Source organism: Callithrix jacchus, chromosome 19, assembly GCF_049354715.1.
Source record: "Callithrix jacchus isolate 240 chromosome 19, calJac240_pri, whole genome shotgun sequence".
Taxonomy (NCBI): domain Eukaryota; kingdom Metazoa; phylum Chordata; class Mammalia; order Primates; family Cebidae; genus Callithrix; species Callithrix jacchus.
Genome location: NC_133520.1, coordinates 15334258 through 15355503, shown reverse-complemented (window position 1 = coordinate 15355503; position 21246 = coordinate 15334258). Strand labels below are relative to the sequence as shown.

At 43.4% G+C, this 21246-nt stretch overlaps 1 protein-coding gene across 9 annotated transcripts in view; it reads right to left on the bottom strand.

Annotated features, from left to right (window-relative positions):
- Positions 1-864: 864 nt before the first annotated feature.
- The window catches only part of LOC144580317 (uncharacterized), a 179715-nt gene continuing 159333 nt past the window's right edge, over positions 865-21246 (bottom strand). For 3 of the 9 annotated variants that reach the window (XR_013529606.1, XR_013529607.1, XR_013529604.1), the window contains 2 exons: positions 10594-11118; positions 7288-9062 (listed from right to left, as the gene is read on the bottom strand). Coding sequence is in view for 2 of the 9 variants with exons in the window: in XM_078356402.1 (XP_078212528.1) it covers positions 8893-9062 (170 nt within the window). In the remaining 7 variants the exon portion in view is untranslated. Of the gene's footprint in view, positions 2092-7287; positions 9063-10593; positions 11119-21246 lie in introns of those variants that run through there. The other 6 variants (XR_013529601.1, XR_013529605.1, XR_013529602.1 and 3 more) reach the window with 4 other exon arrangements.

Genomic DNA, 21246 nt, shown 5'->3' with positions numbered 1-21246 from the left:
GCAATCTCGAGCATGTTATTTAACCTTCCTGAGCCTTAATTTCCTCTTTTGCCAGAATGAGGCAATTACATTTAACAGTCTGATAATTTTCACCTTTAATACTGATTGTATTCAACATCTGTATCTGTTCTGCATGGGACATTTTAGACACTGCTAAAGATACAGAATTAAACATGGTGGGGCTTGCAACCTCCAGGCTTCTCACCAGGACATGGGCTTTTCCAGAACACACAGTATGTCATTTATCTCTGCACCTCTGCCCAGCCCATCCCCATGCCTAGTTCACTGCCGAGGTATTATAGAGGCTTAAGGAATGTTCATTAAAATTACATGAAAGAAAGGAGCTTCTCATGACAAGTAGCACAAAACAGAATGTAGCAAGGATCTTAGAAGCGATGCAGTACAGTGGGATAGGCCACAGGAAAAGGGTATTCATAGCCAGCTGCCGTGATCAGTTGTTCTGTTCCAGGAGTACGCATGGAGGAGTTGGCTTCTAACCTTAAGGGAAAGGAAGAGCCTTGGTTGGAAATCAAGAAATGGGGGAGCATAGAGAATTCTGGATACAGGACATTTCCCTGTCCTCCAGTTTCATCTGCCAAGTCAGGTGCGTAAGAGAGTATGGCAGCCCACGAGACCAGAAAGATGGGGTTGAATTATTAAGAGTCTTAAGTTTCTGAGTTTTGGACTTTAGACTGCTCTGTAGGAAATGAGCCACTGAGGGTTTTTAACATAAGGGTGGTACAGTTATGTATATCGAAATTCAACCACTGAACATTGTGTGAGAACAATGCTCCTTCATATGTGTTCTTCATCTCCATCTGTGTTCTTTTATTTAATATTATTTCACTTGTGACTCCAAACAACTTTGTCAATTACATCGTTTTATTGTGTGTTAATTACAACTCAATAAAGACATGGAATAAAACGCCTCTATTTTTGAGATCAAGTAGTACACAATTTCTTAGAAAAAAAACAAACAAGAAACAGTCTTCTAAAGCTTGACTTTAACTTTTGTGGGATGCCCTTCTTTACCCTCAAGAAATTAATAAGAAAGAAAAGAGGGAGGGCGATAGTGAAGGAAAAGGAGGGATGGAAAAGGAAAGAAAAAAAGAAAGGAAGAAAAGAAGGAAGGAAAGAAAGGAAGATGAGTTTCATATGCTCAAGATTACATGCACTAGTTTTTGGCAGTATGGGAAGAAACTGGCAGAGGAAAAGCCAAGAACTGTCTGAGTTAATCTCACATCAGACGCACTATTACTTTGCTTCAGGTTTGTATAACAAAAATCTTTCTTTCCGTAGCCATCTTCCTAACAAGGTATATGAAGGTGGTTTTTTTAGGTGTCTGGATTCAATTTAGCAGTTTTTAAAATTCTGTGTCTTCTATGTGCCCAAGCAGCCTATGAATTTTCTTTTCTTCAGGTGGAAGTTTGGGGTTTGACAATCCCGTTGTTAAAGCCCTTTTAAAGACAGTTCATTTAGGAAGACTGGTTCCCATTGGACGCACCTGGAGGAGTTAGTTGAGTGTGTTAACGAGATTTATTCCCAGACAAATTGGCTTATAAATATGAACCAACTCATATAAGGCAATCCACAGAGCAAGCCTTGAGGGAACTATTCTATTTTAGGGACTGACTTCTATGCAAGACCTGATAGGTAGTTCCTCTTCCTACGACTGGCCCTGGATATTTAGCTTCCACTGAATGTGGGGAGCTAAATTCCTCTTAATTTATTTAACGAAGCAGTTCCAAAGGGCTTAAAAACCCATCATTGGACAGTTAAGTTGAGGAAGTTAAGAAAACTGACACAAAGAGAGGCTTTATAATTCTGTAAGCAACTTTTTGTTGGCTAATGATGTCTTTTTTTTTTTTTTTTTTTTTTTTTTGAGACCGAGTCTCCTGCTTTCACCCAGGCTGGAGTACAATGGCATGATCTCAGCTGAACATGTCTTAAAAGCAAAGGCCATTATTTTAATCGTCTCTCCCTTGTCTTGCTGCCCACCAAGAAGAGATAACCGACGAGATGGAGCCAGCCCAGCCTGTTCCACGTTGAGCAAGTCCAGGCTTCATCCTTCAGCTTGTCATTACAGAACTTCTAGGAAAAAAATGAAGATGAGAAAGTTGTAGTCAAGTTAACATGAAATAAAAAATATAAAAGGCCACTCAAGGACGTTAATTTCCACCCTAATGCAAACCTCTCATTTCAAGTGCATCATTTAAGCTTCCTGAAAAACTGCAAGTTTCCCTTTCTGTCTGGAATTTTTATTTACTGTTAGTTTCTTACTGCTACTAACACTAAAAACCTTTAGAAAACTCCAGAGGGCTGTGTTCTTCAGGGGAAGGCGGGTAGAGAATCCATTCTGTGGCGCTCATGGGAGATAGAGCAATAGATGGCCTTGGAAGTTGGGGAGCTAACTAATCTCTATGAGTGGAGTAGAGGGGGCTGCTACCAGCAAGCTTGTCTCTGGGAGTCCACAGCAAAGGATGCCTATATCACTATGGTTTCCTACCATAGTGATTAGTACTTCCCACCTCAAAGTCCCTGAATTTGAAATTTTTCATAGATAGTATGAGCCTAAACCTCATCCAACCACTGCCGTCAGACCAGGAAGCTGGGACTAGAGAAACCTGAGATACCTATTAAATTGCTAAAACTCACACAGGGTTTAAGGTCTTTAGAACAAAGATATCTTGCTCCTGGGTTTTATAAAGAATTAGGACACATGAATACTGTACTCAAGAACTGTCAAGGAATTAATGCATGTGAAGCCCTTATAATAGTGCTTGGTCCTGAGTAACCATTCAGTGAATGGTTAGTGACATGGATTTTACTGGTAAGAAGATGGAGCTAAAGGGAAGTGACTTCCAGCCAGACAGCTTCCCCAGTGTGTCCAGCAGACGTGTATCCTTTGCTACCTAAGTCCTTCGCAGCGCCTTCCACTCTGCAGTACTGTCCTGTCTACAGCTCCAGGAGGTTCTAGAATTCTTTCTTGGAGCAAGGACAGCTTGAGGGGCTTGGGGGAAGCCTGGACAACCAACGGGAGCAGTAAACCTCTTGGGATGAGGGCAGTAACGGCCAACTTGCTGGGCATCATCCAACTGAGAAGGAGCTGTGCAGATGTCCTTTGCTCTGTTCTGGCTGGGGAAATGGATATGGTGGGTATAGCAAGGAGAGTTTAAAACATGGATGATTTTAAGGAGAAGCAGATATACTTTCTTGGATCCACCTGGTTATTGGTAAGGACTTAGAATGGTTTATATTGTGGATCCCAACACACAGGCTTTGGAATCAAACAGAATGCTGGTTCCTCCATTCACTTCCCTTTAGCTCCATCTTCTTACCAGTAAAATCCATGTCACTAACCATTCACTGAATGGTTACTCAGAACCAAGCACTATTATAAGGGCTTTACATTCATTAATTCATGTAATCCTCATGTGGACCTTACAATGTAGACTAGAATCTGTGAGCTTCATTCTTCAGATGAAGACATGAAGGCACAGAAAGGCTGAGTAACTTATTTCAAGTCACAAGGCTAACAGATGACAGAGCAAGGCTTTGGATCCAGGGAGTCCAGCTTCAGAGTTCATGCTGTGGACATGACTTCACCTTGTTTCTGCAAGATGGAATGAGACATCAAACTCATAGATTCTCCATGAGTAATCATCCTTATCACTCCAAGTTATTAACGTTGAGCCATGATATGGTTTGGTTGTGTCCCCACCCAAATCTCATCTGGAATTGTGGTTCCCATAATCTCCATGTGTCATGGGAGGGACCCAGTGGGAGGTGCTTGAATCATGGGGGCAGTTACCCCCATGCTGTTCTCAGGATAGTGAGTTATCATAAGATCTGATGGTTTTATAAGGGTCTTTTCTCCCTTTGCTCAGCATTTCTCCCTCCTGCCATATTGTGAAGAAGGATGTGTTTGCTTCGCCTTCCACCATGATTGTAAGTTTCCTGAGGCCTCCCCAGCCATGTGAAACTGTGAGTCAATTAAACCTCTTTCCTTTATAAATTACCCAGTCTTTGGTATTTCTTTATAGCAGCATGAGAATGAATTAATATAAGCCACTACCTGTTGAGCATAGTGAAAAAAAACAAAACAAACTAGAAACTCATGTAATCGTTAGCTTCTGTCCCAGTGGACTCCAAACATTTTGGTTATGCACCCCAAGTTGTAAAACGTTCCTGAACGTATATACGTATATATACATTTATTTGTGTGTGGATTAGAAAAATGTCCTATCATGCATATGACCATGATGAAACATGTAGAACTTAGAAACTGAAATCAAAAACAAATTTAAAAATAGGAGTTCAACATAGATCTACCTCAGAAACACAGTGGGTTTGGTTCCGGACCACTGCAATAAAGCAAATATTGTAATAAAGTGAGTCACACCGATTTTCTGGATTAGGCTTTGGCTTTAAGGGACTGTTGTAGCTGGTTTGATCTTTTATCCAGGCCACTCAAACTTTCTCCCTATCAGCAAAAGGCTGTTTTGCTTTCTTATCATTTCTGTGTTCACTGGAGTAACACTTTTAATTTCCTTCAAGAACTTTTCCTTTGCATTCACAACTTCTGTAAATGGCGAAAGAGGCTTAGCTTTTAGCCCATCTCAGCTTTCCACATGCCTTGCTCACTAAGCTTAATCATTTCTAGGTTTTGATTTGAGTAAGAGATGTGAGTCTTCCTTTTACTCGAATATTTAGAAGCCATTGTTGGGTTATTATCTGGCCTAATTTCAATATGGTTGTGCCTCAGGGAATAGGGAGCTGGAGGAGAGAGAAAGAGACAGGGAAACGTTTGGTGAAGCCATCAGAACACGCATTGATTATGTTTGCTCTCTTATATGGGTGCAGTTCATGGTGCCTCAAAACAACTACAATAGGAGCCTCCAAGATCCCTGACATCAAAGATTTCTGATCATCATAACAGATATAATAATAATAAAGTGTAAAATATTGGGGGAACTACCGAAATGTGACACAGAGACAGAAAGTGAGCACATGATATTGGAAAAAATGGCATCAATAGATTTGCTGTATGCAGAGTTGCCATAAATCTTCAGTTTGTAAAAACATGCAATATCTCCAAAGCACAATAAAGGGAGGCTCAATTAAAACAAGGGCATGCCTATAATTATCCCTGCTCTTCAGGAGCATATCTTGCTCACTCTATTTTGAAGACCACCAAGAAGCTCACATTTTCCGTTTTGCCCTTAACAGCTGGAGAGGCAGCCCTGACCATCTGAGGACTCCTGCCTTGCCACACTAACTTATGATTCTTTCAGCCAAGGTTACAATCCAGTGATCAGATGGAAGCCCCTCGTGGGGTATCAGGGCCAGTTGTGGGTAGATCTGTGAACCCAGCAATCAACAATTCCAGCCCCTCTTGTTTAATTACCCCCTCCTCTCACCAGCCCCCTGTTCCTTGACCTTCTCAAATGCCCAATGGTGACTGATCCCTCTCTCTGCATCCCCCTGCTTTGAACACTGAGTGTTCTTCAACCTTCCTGAACTTATATCACTTACAAGGCTCTCTGTGTTCCAAGCGTTATCTCCATTTAAACTTTCAAAGGCTCATTTTCCTCAACAGTCAAATGAGGATGTTAATTCTCTGTGTATCCAAGTGCTGTGAAGTTGAAATGGGGAACCCTTGCGATCACGCCTTGCAAACTACCAACAGTGCACCAGGCACTCAGCAGGGCTCTTACATGGCCAGGAAGTCTGGATCTAGAAGGGAAGACTGTTCTCCCTTACAGAGGAGTAAGTGAAAAGAGATGTTACCCTGAAATGATACCATATCCTGCTATACTCTATCCTAGCCAAATGGCACTGGGCTGACTGCTAACTGCTGAAGACTGCTCTCCCAAGAGACTCAGTGTGAGTGGTACCAAGATGGGGATGCTGAGTTTGGCTTCATCATTTGAAGATGGGATCCTAGCAATGGCTCCTTCTAGCTTAGTCTCCCAAACCCCAACGCACACACGGGTATCGGCTCCCCTCCTCCCAGGTCTCCTTCCGTTCCTGGACCTCCCTGACCACTCAGAAGGGAAGGCCATTCTGAGGCCAGAGAAGGAAGGCGGGGGAAGGCCGCCCCACTGGGCTGAAGGGCAGCTGTTTATATTATAATTAAGGTTTTACAGCATAAACTGAAATGTAGCTTGTATTGCTACAAGGCACTGGAGGTAATTACCACTGCTAGAGGCATTCTCCACTGCCAATTATTTCCCTTCCTAATTGAATAACTTAGGCCACATTGTGGAGGGCCAGGGAAAGGAAGGAGGTGCTTTCAAATATGGACACTCCTTCAGATGGCTCAGAACATTGTAAAGCTTAACACACTCTCAGTCCAACCCTGTCTGAACGTTCTTTCGAGAGAGTGTAGCATAGAGAATAGGAACGTTAGTCTCAGAGGTTTACCATTCTCTAGTCTGGGCAGATCAAACTCCCTGCATCTATTTCCTCTTCTATAAAATGGGAATCATTGAGGTGTGGGCAGACAGCATTTTACTACACTTTTCTTTATTGCGTTTTGCAGATATTATAGTTTTGTTTTGTCTTGTTTTTCAAATTGAAGGTTTGTGTAACCCTGCATCAAGCAAGTCTGTTGGTGCCATTTTTCCAACAGCATGTGCTCTCTTCTTGTCTCTGGGTCTCTTTCTCACAATGTCTGGGTAATTCTCACAATATCTCAGACTTTTTCATTATTATTATATCTGTTATAGCGATCTATGACCAGGGACCTTTGATCTCATTATTGTAATGGTTTTGAGGCACCATGAGGTGCACCAACATACAACAGCAAACTTAATAAATAAATGTGTGTGTTCTGCCTGCTCCACTGACTTGCTTTTTCCCCATCTCTTTCTCTTTCTTTCTCTTTGGGCCTCCCTAGTCCCTGAGAGACAATAATATTGAATTAGACCAATTAATAACCCTACAATGGCTTCCAAGTGTTCAAGTGAAAGGAAGAGTCACACATTTTCCACTTTAAACCCAAGGCTAGAGATGATTAAGCTCAGTGAGGAAGGCAAGTCAAAAGCTGAGATAGGCCAAAAGCTGGGCATGCCTCTTTTGCCAAACGGTTAGCCAAGTTACGAATGCAAAGGAAAAGTTCTTGAAGGAAATTAAAAGTGCTACTCCAGTGAACACAAGAATGATAAGAAAGCGAAACAGCCCTATTGCTGATAGGGAGAAAGTGTTAGTGGTCTGGATAAAAGAGCAAACCAGCCACAACATTCCCTTAAACCCAAACCTAATCCAAAACATTCGTGGGACCTGTTTTATTGCGATATTAGCTTTATTGCGGTGGTCTGGACAAATCCACTGTATTTCCAATATATGTCTGTATAGACTTCATGGCATTGTTGTGAGAATCAAATGAAATAATAATTCTGGCACACAGAGAACATTCAATCATTCTGGCTTAAGGAGGTGGTTCCGACAGAGGGGGTAACCCATGGAGGTGCAGGCATTTCTCTCTTTCCTGCACAGATGGACGAAACTGAGGCAAAAGTCCCACCTCGGTCCCGCAAGAAGCAGCTTGGGCTGGGAGTACCAGCAGCAGAGAGAAAGCATGCCTCCCTGGCTTAAAAATAATAAACTCCTTTGAGTTAAAGAAGAAATGGCCCCTTTTGAGAAATGTGGACAGGTATTCGAGATAACCAGTCCCTAGGAGTGCTTGCTTCTCCCTTTGCCTCCTCCGTACCCATACCAGGTGCCTGGCATTGTGCAAATTCAGGATTAATATCACGTACATTTGTTGAGTGTTGAGTTCAACTTTTTAAAATTTTATTCTACTCTCATCTCTTCCACACTTCACAACCACCTGGAAATAAAAGTATCCTTCCTGGTTTACAGATGAAAAACTAGAGACTGAGAGATTAAATAACTCACATAAGCTCCATCAAGGACTGCAACACACCTCTCTGCCTCCAATTTTTCCCACTGCCCCTCCACAGGAAGGAAGTCCATTCAGCTTTCAGGGTTCACCACACACTCCCTTCCCAAAGCCAAACTCTTTTGCTACTGGATTTATGTAGTGCATTTAAAACATCATGAAAGCCAGAGATCATGAGTTCCCCAACTTTAGTGTGCCTACAAGTCTCCTGGGGAATGTGTTTAAAAATGCGAATTCCGGGGCCACACTCCCCGGAAGTCTGACTCCCTGCATCCAAGATGCGGCCCAGGAATCTGAAGGTTAGCAAGGTCCCCAGGTTTTTCTGATGTCAATAGTTCAGTGAGACGGCAGCAGGGGCCTGTGAAAGAGCACCTGCAGCATCTCAGTGAGTTGACTTAATCTTTCCGAACATTTGTTTCCTTATGTGCAGAGGAAGACAATAATATTTACCTCTGCGAGCTTTTGTGAAAATTAAATGAGATAATGCATGGGAAGTGTGGTGCACCATGCTTGGACATAGAAGGTGCTCTGGTGACATCAGTCCTTGTTAGCACCACTGCTGCTGTTGTCATGAATATTACCAAAATACCGCCAAGCTTGTGTTACTCAAAGGATAAATTACTATGGGCTTGAGACCTTATCATTTGGAACCACTAACTCTATAGAAAATTGGGATGTAAAAGAAACATAAATAGAATTTGATAAATTTAAGTCACTTTTTAATAAGATGGACTCATTTATCCTCATTTAACTGCCTTGCGGTGGGGGTCTTGGCAACGGTTTGGACAAACAGGAGTTTGTTCTCTAATTAGCAGACACTGATTAATGGCAGGAAAGGGGCCCAACTGGTGGATATGTCGGGGACAGGGTGGTGCTTCTTGAGAACTGGCTTTAAATTAATGTGATCTGCACGAAAAATCAATAGCAGACAGTACTGAGATGGACTAGAATGTGTAGACCCATCCCCGGCCACAGACAGCTTCTTCCTAGTCAGCCTCCATTTTCCTCGGACAATGGGGACATCTCTGAGCGGGAGGGCATCCCAGGATCCCAGGCTGTCTCCATGGGTCTGACGTCTGGGTAAAGAGGAGCTCTGGCTTCTTATTAGGGAAAACTGACCCAGAGGCTGCCCTAGGATTGCTTCTACAGGTTTCTCCTGGGGAAAAACAAGAAAGAAGAAATTTCAGAAGAAAGTAAGACAAATTGAGCTAAGTGAATGACCTACAGACTGTCAGTGGTGGGAACCCCCCACTCCACACATACACACACTTTGAATTTGGCAAAAAGTTCGGGTAAGGTATGAAGTGACTCTATCGGCCAGGACTATCCCCAGGCTGGCCTGCAGCTGGTGGCCTGAGCTTTTTCAGAGAGCCTCTAGAAATCTGAACTTCAACCAGGCCACCTCCGCCACACACACACACACCAAACAATTTCAGATTGGAGAAGGCCCAGAAACACTCGTGGCTATATTTTGACATCTCAGGGAGCAGGTTCTGAGAGAGTGCCCCCAGCATTTCAGGTGCGGAAACTGATAGGGCAGGGGCAGGTGGGCATCAGTGCTTGATGTCAGGCAAGTCACACTTCAGCCCTTCCTTTGGAAATCTGAGGTCCAAAACACATTTTTGGGTGACAGCCAACCACTCCGGAGAGTTGTCTCTTATTTAAGTTGTGCAGTGAACTACCTACATAGTGTGAATTGAGAGACCCGGAAAGTCTCATCCCCCCAAAACACCTGCTGCCCAAGCATTTCTGTCTCCAAACGCATTTGTCCCCTCCTACTACAACATATCCAGGGTGTAACTATCCTCTCTGATCTAAGTTTCTAAGGTGACGCAAGAGCAGAAGGCATACTCCAAGGAAAAGAGGCTTCAGCAGTAACAGCTGAGGCACCCAGGTCAGCTCTGCTCTCACTTTCTCTAGAACCCCGTCCCCTGCCTTCATCTTCTGTCCCACTCAGCTGTTCTCCATGACCTTGATTTGTCTCTGTCACCTGCTCCCTGTGCCTTTTCCATCTCTGTGTCCATCCAATGCCAGGTCAGTGCACATAGTATGCTCAGTCCATGCCTGAGAAATGAATAAGCAATGAATGAACAACAGAGAGCCGTGAAAGAGTGTTCAGGGTGAGGGCTACGGGCACATCCATGCCAGCCCTCCTTTTCCCCCAAGGCAAGCCCAGAAGGAAGGAGACACTGGAGAGAAAGGACTGCTGTTAATCTTTTATCCAAAGCCCAGCTCCACAATAAGGCTCTTTGTGCTACCCCTGCTAACCTGGGGCAAAAAATGTGGAAAAATCACACATTTCCCTGTAAATCTGCTTCTTGTTATGTGAAAATATTCAAGATTGGCTTCATGTTTTAGTCCTTACTTTCCCTCCTCCTATATCCATTTTTATAAGCCCCTTCTCTCACATGTCCAAGTAACATAACCGATCACTCTGTTGCCTTGATCCCCTGCAAAGATGCCTTTCCACGGTTTTTTCCCCCCTTCACCACCTACTTATTTCCAGCTGTTCCCTCTAGGGCAGCAGACTCTTGCATACATAGTCACCAGGGCACACAGATCTCGTTTTCTTTATGACTCATCTCCCAAGAGGAGAAATGACCAGGATCAAGAAATGCTTATGTGACATTGCTGGGGAAATGTAGCTTCCGACAAGACAGGAGTTGGCAGAAGCGGAGTTTACTCACTTCACTCAAAGCAAGGAGCTGGGAGAGGTTGCCTTGGCTGGGGGTTTTATTAGTTTTCATGTATATCATTTGGGGAGTGCTGTCAATGAATCGCCATCCTCCAAAATTAGACCATCAAGGTTGCCTTTGGGCACTGAAGAACTGCTGGTGCAGAAAGTGCCCCTGTTGGTCTGACAGTTTCTCATGATTAAAGAATGTCACTGGGTGATCCGGGTACCAGTGTCCTGTGACCCCTTTTATGCCGTCCTCTGATTGCTCAGGAGCCTCTGACGCACTGTACACTTTGTCCTTCTGGAGGCCTTTCCTTCTTTCGATTTCCAGCGACCACAGCTGCTGGTTTTCTTCCAACATCTCCGCACGTTCTTTTGCCAGGTCTTCTTCCTAACCTCTAACAGTTCGAGTAACGCAGGGCGCAGACCTGGGACCTCTTCTCTATCGATTTACCTGCCTTTGTCATCTCTCTCCTTCATGGATTTAAATATCAGGTTGAATCATAAGAAACATTTGATGATCAATCTTTTTCACCTGTAAAAAAATGGCAAGTTCAATGGTCCTACCTAAACCTATTTACGATAACTCCCAAATCTTTTTTTTTTAATATTACAATTATACTTTAAGTTCTGGGGTACATGTGCAGAACGTGCAGGTTTGTTACATAGGTGTACATGTGCCTTGGTGGTTTGCTGCACCCATCAATCCATCATCTACATTCGGTATTTCTCCTAATGCTATCCCTCCCCTATCTCCCACCAGCCCCCAGACAGGCCCCAGTGCATGATGTTCCCTTCAGACTCTTATCCAGCTGCCTATTTAGACACCTCCACTCAGCTGTCTAATAGGTATGTCCAGATGAACCAAAGCAGTTCAGAGTAGGACTCTAGACTTCCCTGCAAAGTTTGCTTGTCTCCCAATCTTCCCCATCTCAGTTAAGGACAACCCCACTTCTCTGGTTGCTCAAATCAAAAACCTAATAGTCATCCTGGCTGCTTCTCTTTCCCTGACATGTTACAGAAGTTAAGTTCTTTTAGCTCTAACCTCACTTGTCAGATCTTTGCTCTTATCATCCTAGGCCAAGTTTCCTGGGGTTGTTGCCTATGTTAGTGTAATAACATCCTAACTGGTTTCTGCTTCTGCGTCTACAACCTTCTATAACCTACTATCGGTACAGCAGTCAGAGTGCTCACTCTGAAGCACACATCACCATTCTCTCCAGCCGCAATACTCCAATGTCTTCCCATAATGCTCAGAATAAAATCTAAAATCCTTACCCTGCCTATTTCCCAGCCCCTGCCCATATCTCTAATCTTCATCTCCTTTGCCTTCTTCACTCAGCTGTAAATCAAAGCCTTGCTACCTCCCACCTCCTCTGCCTCTGACACTCTCACTCCACTCATTCAAGTCTGCTCAGTATCATCTCCTCTGAAAGACTTTCATAGACCAACCCATTATCAATAATACTTACCCCTTTATCCTGCCTTATTTCATATGCTGATCACATTCTGTAATATGATAGCGTATTACAGAATGACTCGTTTATGTGTTTATTAGCTACCTACCAACCAGAGCCTAAGTTCTCTGAGGGCAAATATTGTTGTCTCTGCCAGTGCCCTTTCCTGGTGCCTGGCACATAATAGATGCCCAGCAAATGCTTAAGTGAATGAATGAATTGATGAATGAGTGTGCCAGGGCCCCAGCTCTGTATCCTGTGGGTGCTCAATAGACACGTGATGCTTCAGAACCTTGAACCAGAAGAACGTTGAGTCGGCAGCCCAATAATGATGTGGGATTAGGACTGTGCTGCAACGTGAGTTTGTGGTTTTTAGAATACTTCCTTAAATTTGATAACTACTACCTCCTTTGTCCAACAGGATGGAGGATCCCAAAGAGGTCACTTCTCCCTTGGGAGGCCGAAGTGGACAAATCATGAGGTCAGGAGTTTGAGACCAGCCTGGCCAACTTAGTGAAACCCTCTTTCTACTAAAAAAAAAAAAAAAATACAAAAAATTAGCCAGGCGTGGTGGTGGGTGCCTGTAATCCTAGCTACTCAGGAGGCTGAGGCAGGAGAACTACTTGAACCTGGGAGGTGGAGGCTGCAGTGAGCCAAGATTGTGCCACTGCACACCGGCCCAGGTGACAGTGTGAGACTCTGTCTCAAAAACAAACAACAAAAAATGTTCTTATTCTTCATGCAGTGACCATGAAATCCTTGGTGTTCACTATCATAACCACACAAGCACACACACACCACCACATCACACCAATAATGATAAAAATAATCACAAACTTTCAATCAGATCTTGCAATGAACCAAGCACTGTTCTAAAGTTTTAACATATGTTGTCTCATTAGGATGGCTTAATAATCTTATATAGCAGATGCAGACTTGATCTCCACATTCAGATGAGGAAACTGAGGCACAAAAGGGACGAAGTAACTTTCCAAGTTTACGCAGCCAGTAAGAGAAGAGGACGAATGTTTCTGAGGTTTTTAGTTTTGGATAAGGTCTCTAGTGATGCTATCGATAGAAAGTCTCACTGTCCTACTGTCCTCCTGTCCAGATTGCCCAAAGCGCTGAAAATCCCATAAAGACAAACACAATGAACATTAAGGGCCTCCTATATTGTTGGGAGAAAGACCCTAGGTTCCCAAATCTACTAAGGCAATGTGCTTCCACCCAAAGTGTGACCAAGGCAGTGACACAGTAGGCTCTTTTCCCTCAGGTGCCCTCTAAGTGTGCTCCGCATCCCTCAGAGCTGGCCCTCTTTCCCAGCAGTTGAAGGGCATGTGTTTGCATTGCATCTTCAGGTGAACAACCAGAATCCATGTAGCAATTCCCTCTCCCTCACCCTCTCTTGTTAACTCAACTCCATCTGGTAAAGAGGAGTCCTGGTGCCCTGGGTTCTCAACCCCCTCACCTGACAGGTAACACCTAAAGAAAAAGCCTTTCTAAAAACAAAAAAATCACATTGTCTGCACTGCCAAGAACAAAGAACCCTCAGGCTCATACGTTAATATGGTTTGGCTGTGTCCCCACCCAAATCTCATCGTGAATTCCCACATGTTGCGGGAGGGACTTAGTGGGAGGCAACTGAATCATGGGAGCAAGTCTTCCTTGTGCTGTTCTCATGATAGTGAATAAGTCTCATGAGATCTGTTGGTTCTATAAGAGGGGATTTCCCTGCACAGGCTCTTTGCCTGCTGCTATACATGTAAGACATGACTTGCTCCTTCTTGCCTTCTGCCATGATTGTGAGGCCTCTCAAGCCACGTGGAACTATAAGTCCATTAAATCCCTTTTTCCTGTATAAGTTATCCAGTGTCAGGTATGTCTTTATCAGCAGTGTGAACATGGACTAACACATGCATTGATGCCTGCCTCCTGTGATCCTGGCAGTGGGACCAATGGGCTGCCTAGAGGCTGCTGCTTCTGGCACAGGAATAGCTGACAAGGCACATGGGTATTGCTCCCAGCAGCCTTTTGCCTCCTCACTGGCAGAGCCAGGCCAGAGAAGAAAGAGTGGGGGAGAGGGAGGGTTGTCTCTCTAAGTAAGAGAGCAAGCCAAAAGATAAATGGAAGCAATTTCAAAAGGAGTTACAGGGCATCTGGGGAAGCAAGACCCATAAGTTACAGTTAAGGCTCTGAAGTATCAATTACCGTGCTTCACATCTACCCCACCTTGCTCTTGGATGCACCAAATGCTTTCAGGAGTACCCCCAGGGTCTCCTCACAGCTAGACAGAAAATACTCAAACTAGAAACAAAGACTGCCAATACTCAAACTTTATGTGCAAAAGCTGCTGGTCTAAATGTGGATACAGAAAGATTTAAAGGCACACTTGCAGTGCAGTTTTTCCAGAGAAAGTGAGATAAAAAGAAAGAGGTAGGGAGCAGGGAGAGAGAAAATATCAGTGTAAGAAATCTCAAGCCTCTGCCCTCACCTGAAGAAGCACAGGATGAACCCAGTGCTAGAAGAAAGTTGAGTTGGGACTGAGGTATTCTTTTTGTGGTCCTACAAGGTGGTTAATCCCAGCCAATGGTGACCAGCTCCTTATTGATGGGTTACCCACACTGGAATGACTCATCTATGCCCCAGACTTGGCCCCACCACATGGATCATCCCCTGTCAAACAACCTAGGATGCTGGTGAACCCCTTGCCAAGCACAGATGAACTTCGAGACTTTCAGAAATCACAACCTTTGTGGGTCTCAGTCTCCTCATCTACAAAATCAGGCTGAGAAAATGATTTCTATGGTCCCATATAGTTCTAATATTTTGGAATTTAATAAAGGCCTACAGTGGGATATTATTGGGAAAAATCCTTTGGGCATCATGGAATGATTGCTAGCAATTTCCACAAAATAAGCATAGAGTCTTCCACATCATCTAGCTTTTAAATTTCAGTCAAAGCCCATGAACTGAAAACAATAAAAATGTATACTGAGGGAAGGGGCTGATTATATATTAATTTCATTATTACTCAGATATGTCCACCATCACTCATGAGATCAATGACACATGATCACATTACTGGTCATCTTCAAAATGATTTGCTAAGTAATGACTATCACCAGGGACTATGACAGGCACTTTAGAGAATGCAGAAAACTGATACTATGTTGTCTCCATCTTTAGGAGAAAAAAGACAAACCTATACTTAAAAAACCTAGAAACTAATGCAGGAAATTTAGAGTCGTAATAGAAATATTTTTAAGTTTAAGACTGACTACTGTTCATTTCAATGTTGACAAGTACAGACGTCAGGTAATACTAAACCTTTGAAGCACAAATGAAAACGTACACTATTATTTATCACTGAATTGTATCACTGTGAACAAGTAATCACTGGCTCCCTGCAAATGTGCATAAACTATTTACCTTAGCTCAAATTTTGTTTAGAGAAAATCTGGTCTTTCTCCATAAGATAATGCCCAGGTTGGTCACTTTAGTTTCAACACTACATAGACTTGAGATTTTAGCCACAACAATCTTGTAGACAGAACCGGCTATATCATGTGCGGGGTCCAGTGCAAAATGGAAATGTGGGGTCCTTATTTACAAATTATCAATACTAAGAATTTTAAGATGGCAAAATCAGGGCATTAAACCAAGAGTGGGCCCCTTTGAAGGTCAGGGCCTGCTCACAGATTACCAGAAGCAACCACGGCTGACATTTAATGAGCGGCTGCTGTCTGCTGAGCACAGTTCTAACAACTGTACCTTTATTAACTCTTTCGATCCTCAGAACAACCCTGGGAGGGAAGTACCATTATTCTCTACCTATAATAAGGAAACAGAGGCATAGAAAAGTTAAGCATCTTACCCATGGATCCACGGACAGGAAACAGAACCAAGATTTCACGAAAGGATTTTGAGGCAGACTGGGTTCAGGGCCTATCACATCGCTACACTATGCTGCTTCTAGTAGTCATTCTCCTAAAGTGAGTCTGGAAATGATCCTAATAGATTTCCACTCCACAGAGTCTTAATTTTCTTTTCTCCTAAGATTAACACTGGGCTTGAGTAACTCTGAGGTTGTCACAGTTCCAAGGAACTGCAATGACTAGGGGCCTTTTGCATGTGTGTCACTGCATGGATGTGGGTAAAGCAGAGTAAGCTTGAACGCGGAGAGCAGGGCATGGTTTTTCTTGGATTCCCACGTTATTGGACCCCCACAGTTGAAGTCCTCTGAAGCTTCACAGCAAAGGCTCTGGGTAAAAATGGCTCAGACCAAGAAAACCCACCAGGATCCAATAAGCCGGGTTCTGTTTCATGCTGGAGGATGGGTGGGGTCTCTAGGCGAACTGGGCTTGCCCGCAATAACCTTGACTTCTAGCTCACGGCTGTGGTCTTGCTCCTGGGCAGTTCCTCCATGCTAGGAACTCCACCCTCCCCATAGAGGGCTGTGAGTCAGCCAGACAGAGCAGACAGTGAAGACCACTCTTCTTAGAGGGAAGAACATTAGGCAGCCTGGCTCTCTGCTTTCTAGAACTGTGGTTTTTCAACTTCAGTTGGGCATCAAGATCAACTTTTTAAAAACGAAGTTGGCTCCCATGCTTACATTTTATATAACAAGCCTTCCAGGATTTCTGATGTATGATCCATTCTTCAGCAATCATCATCTACAAAATGGATAGCCTTAACATGATGGGAGCATTCCCGGGGAGGGTCAATGATCTCTTTCCTTCACTGTCCAAGATGAGCCAGCTACAGCACCAATTCTAGCAGGGCTTAAGCAAGTCGGATGAGGCACCAGAAGGAAGGAATGCAGCCCCTAGAGTTCTACATGGATGGCAGAGTCCAAGGTCATCTTTTTTAACTTCAGCTAATCATCTTAATCGATATTTTTATTTTTACTAGAGTATAAATTGTGCTCCCCACATGACCTGTCATCCATAAAATGAGGAAGGTTTCCATGCAAACTTTTCTCCTTATAAAGGGTTTCCAGGCTTCCTCTTTCTCTCTCTACCTGCTGTTTCTTCTAAATTCCATTTGGCTTGAAAAGCTCTAATTCTGAGGAAATTCCTTTTTCTCAGAATGGATCCGAGTCATCAAACACTGTTGATGAAATAGACTTTAGAGAGCATTCAGCCCAGCGCTTTCGCTCTGTAGACAGGGAACCGAAAGCCAGATGAGGCCAGAGGGCCAACTAGAGTGACAGAGTGGGGTCCACACTCACACGCTTAGGTGAGGCCACTGAGCAGACCCCGCAGACTTACAGTTCATGCAGCCCAGAGATGTCCCTTCTCCCCACAGTGCCACATCACACCAAGTAAGCTGACACCCACTGCAGGACATGTCTAGACTCTCTTCACTGGATTTCCCATTAAGCGATGCTGAAAACAGTTTTTCTAAATCTCTGGAAATGAATGGATAGCTCATACAGCAAGAATACAGCAAGGGGGCCGGAAAAGTCCACTGTGCACACGTTTTTAAAAAAGTTATAAATAAACAGAACGATCAGAAACCGGATTAAACTTCCAAGTTGAGAATGAGACGTGGAAGATGAAAGACCTGACCTGTTCCTAACTAGCTGGGCTACGGCTCAATTGTATAATCGTCTTCTGGCTACATGGCATTGGAATTCATAAAATTATGGACTTTCAGAACTGAAAAAGATTTTAGAGAAGTTGTCTAGGCCAACCCCTTACATTCAGGACGGTAAAACTGAAGCTCAGAGAGAAAAAGACACTTGCCCCAAGTCACACAGCTCATATTCATTAATAAACCAGGGCTATTCTTGCAGCCACTGAAGGAACCACAATGGATGGGTTATTTGGTCCCTGGCAAAGAAAACTTATGACCTAATAGTTTGATATCTTTCCTATGTGGTATAAAAATTTCAAACAGATCACCTAGTAGGGAAATGTAATCACAGTTTTTAATTAACATAAAGTCTCCAAGACATTTGTTGTTGTTGTTATATTACTTCTATACAGTGTAAATCAATTAGCTGCAACGGGCTAGTGGGTGCAGAGAGTGGCAGTCAGTCACTGGGCAGATAATTGCTCTGTTGCTGAGATTAACACCTTATCATGCTATTAGGACTGCTTATGAATCTTGTAGTCCCCACGAAGCCTACAATTTAGGGACTATCCATTCCAGCTGTCTCCATTTCTGTAGCCTCCTACATGCAAACAATTGTTGCACTAAGTGCTGCATTTAATTAAAGGCCCTTCCCATGTCATGGCTACAGTCACAGGAAAGCACCTCTTGCTGGTGATTAGTTAGTGTTAAAGCAATCAGGATTAAAGTCAGGGAGGCCACGAAGAAAGGATAAGATATTGATGACTGTGGAATTGCCAGTTGGAAAGTACATGCATACCTTCGCTTTCATGACTTAGTAAAAAAACATCAATGAGAAATATGAGCCTGGGTTTCTTCTCACTTTAAAGGGTCATATCATAAAAGCCTGGAGTGCTCTGCCTTTTCCCAAAAGTCCGGCCAAGCATGTTACTGGAATTGTTTTTAACAACCAGATTCTAGCATGAGAGGTCAGAAACTGGGGACTAACGGGACAGGGTGCAGAAAGCACAAACCAAGACATTCAGATTGGTTTGTTGTATCCAAGTAAAGAGAGAAATTTATCTCCAAGGGAGCTCTGATTCTGGCTTAACAAAGGGAAGCTTTTCCTGGGACAATTCTTACTGCAATAGAAGACACCCCGTCTCCCGAAAAAAGTCAAACAGGCAACAAATAATTTTACCATTACCAGGTAATATGTGTTAATTGCTCAGTTTATATACTCAGAATGCCATACCATTCGAGACTGTGTATGCATTGTAACTAGAGCATTAATAAATTTAAAATGTGCCTATTAGGATGACAGCTTTGGAGGTGCAAAGGAATAACAGTTATCACTTGGCAGAAGCCGCTCTCACCCCATCTGCCGAGACTTTGCATACATTTTCAGCTTCCTGAGCAATGATTAGGCCTGTCAGAACCTCTTTAACCTTCTAACTGCTGGTCCCCACTGGCCGTAATTAGAGACTAATGAATTCAGAAGATGCAGGCCGTGAGGAAAACTGCCTTGACAGTTTGTGTACAAATTAAGCCCCAATTACCTCATGCATCTTTTGCATCGCTGATACAAGTCTCTGTTATTATTTTTGAATATGGTCATTTTAGCAGAAAGGAAGAACTTGGCTAATGTATTTTGTCATTTTTATGGCTCATCATAAAGAAAGAACATACTGGGCAGGTCACGAATATGTGAAATAAACTACAGCAGATTATAAAAAGAAATTAATTTTCCTCTTGGGAATACCCTACCACCTTTTCATCCCCCATGATGGATAAACTTATTAATGTGGTTATTTTTATTCTGATGATATCTGCCACTGAAGGAGCTTCACTCACAAGCAGGTAGTTTTGCCCAGGTTTAGCCCTCCGGTAAGGAGCATTTGGAAGGGCGATGCCCCTTCATGGCTAATCCTGGGATAAAGACTGCTTCGAGAATATTGTCAGGAAACCCTTTGTTCTGGGCCCTTACTCACCCTTCCACCTTCGGTGGCAATGGTGAAAAGTTTGTAACTCCAAGAGGCATGGCTTTTAAATGACAATAATAAGGTCCAATGCCACATTCTTTAACAAAAACTTCTTGAAAAGATATTGAATCTTATTTCAGCCCCACCGGTCAGCCTGACTAGATACTCTGTTTTAGTCATTTGGGGGACCCCTTCCTCTACTCTCTGGGGTCATACAAAAATCCTGGTTTATCTGTTCTCAGAAAGCCAGAAGGGAAGCCAGCATGTCTGCAGGATGGTCACCACCTTTATGGCTATTTCTTTAGCTACAAGATGCTGCTGCTGACGGTGGGTCCTGCCAAATGTCTCAGTCTCTGCTGCTCCCGGCAGCTCAGAGGTCCTCCTGCTGGTGGTCCCTCCCTGCTGAGGACCAGTTTCCTGCAGCCATCCTCCACTGAAGTTCCTACATGCTGGTGGGCTCCTGCTCCACACCAGCCTCAGAGAAAGTTAAGATTCTCCCTTCTGTCTGCCCACCTTCAAGCACTTCCCTTCATTCTCTCTGTTGGTAGGCAGAATAATCTCATCCTGCTTAAAAAATGTTGATGTCCTAATCCCCAGAAACTGTGAAGATGTCAGCCACACAAAAAAGGGACTTTACAGATGTGATTAAGCTAAAGATCTTGAGATGGGGAGGTTATCAAGGTTGACACAGTCTAATCACAAGGTCCTTATCAGGGGAAGACTGGGGGATAAGAGTCAGTAATAGGAGCTGTGGCAATGGAAGGAAGAGGTTGGAAGGATGTAAGGAAGGAGCCAGAAGCCAAGTAATGCAGGTGTCCTCTAAAAGCACCAAAAGTCCAGGCAATGAATTCTCCCTTGAAGTCTCCAGAAGGAGCTATCCCTGCAGACACCTTGATTTTGGACTTCTACTGTCTCAAACTATAAGAGAATAAATATACATTGTTTTAAGCCACTAAATTTGTGGTCATTTGTCACAATAGCAGGAAGAAACTAACATAGCCTTATCCTATGGAATCATAAAGATTTGCCTTTGCGTTATAATAATTATTGTTCTCATAATAATCTAATAATTTATTTATATAAATTAATAGTCTCTGTCTTCTTATCTCTAAGATTGAAATCATCAGCTATCCTCATGGGGTTGTTATGAAAATTAAGGGAATTAAAGAATCAGTTGAATATGCGGACCAAAGGAGATATGCAATAAGAAGTTGATTAAGTTCAGCTCCAAAGGCAGTCTTAGCGTGAGCATGGGCCAAGACCGTGTCAGCCCCATCTGGCTTCCTCTGCACCGGGTCCTCGCAGCTGGATCTTTAATGGTCTCTACATGCAGGCTCCAGCCCACCTATTCCTGAACGCCAGGAAGCAGTAGTTTCTTTATCTAGTGGACTTAAACTCGACCTACGTACTCTCTTAGGCTCTGCGTACTGTAACTCAGACCCATGAATTCGGTCTGTGGTATCACTTCCAGATCTTCTTCGTAGTCAAAAATCATCTGGGTCTCACCTTGAGTGAGCAAGATACTGGAGTTTGAGTAGCTCTGAAATTATAGTGAACCCACCTACTGGGTTGGCTTCGCCTTGGGATTGGGATCTGCCTGACCGTAACCTGAAGGGGCAGAAGCCTTAATTCTATTTGCTTTGCCTGTTGAGGACTCCTGTTCTGGGA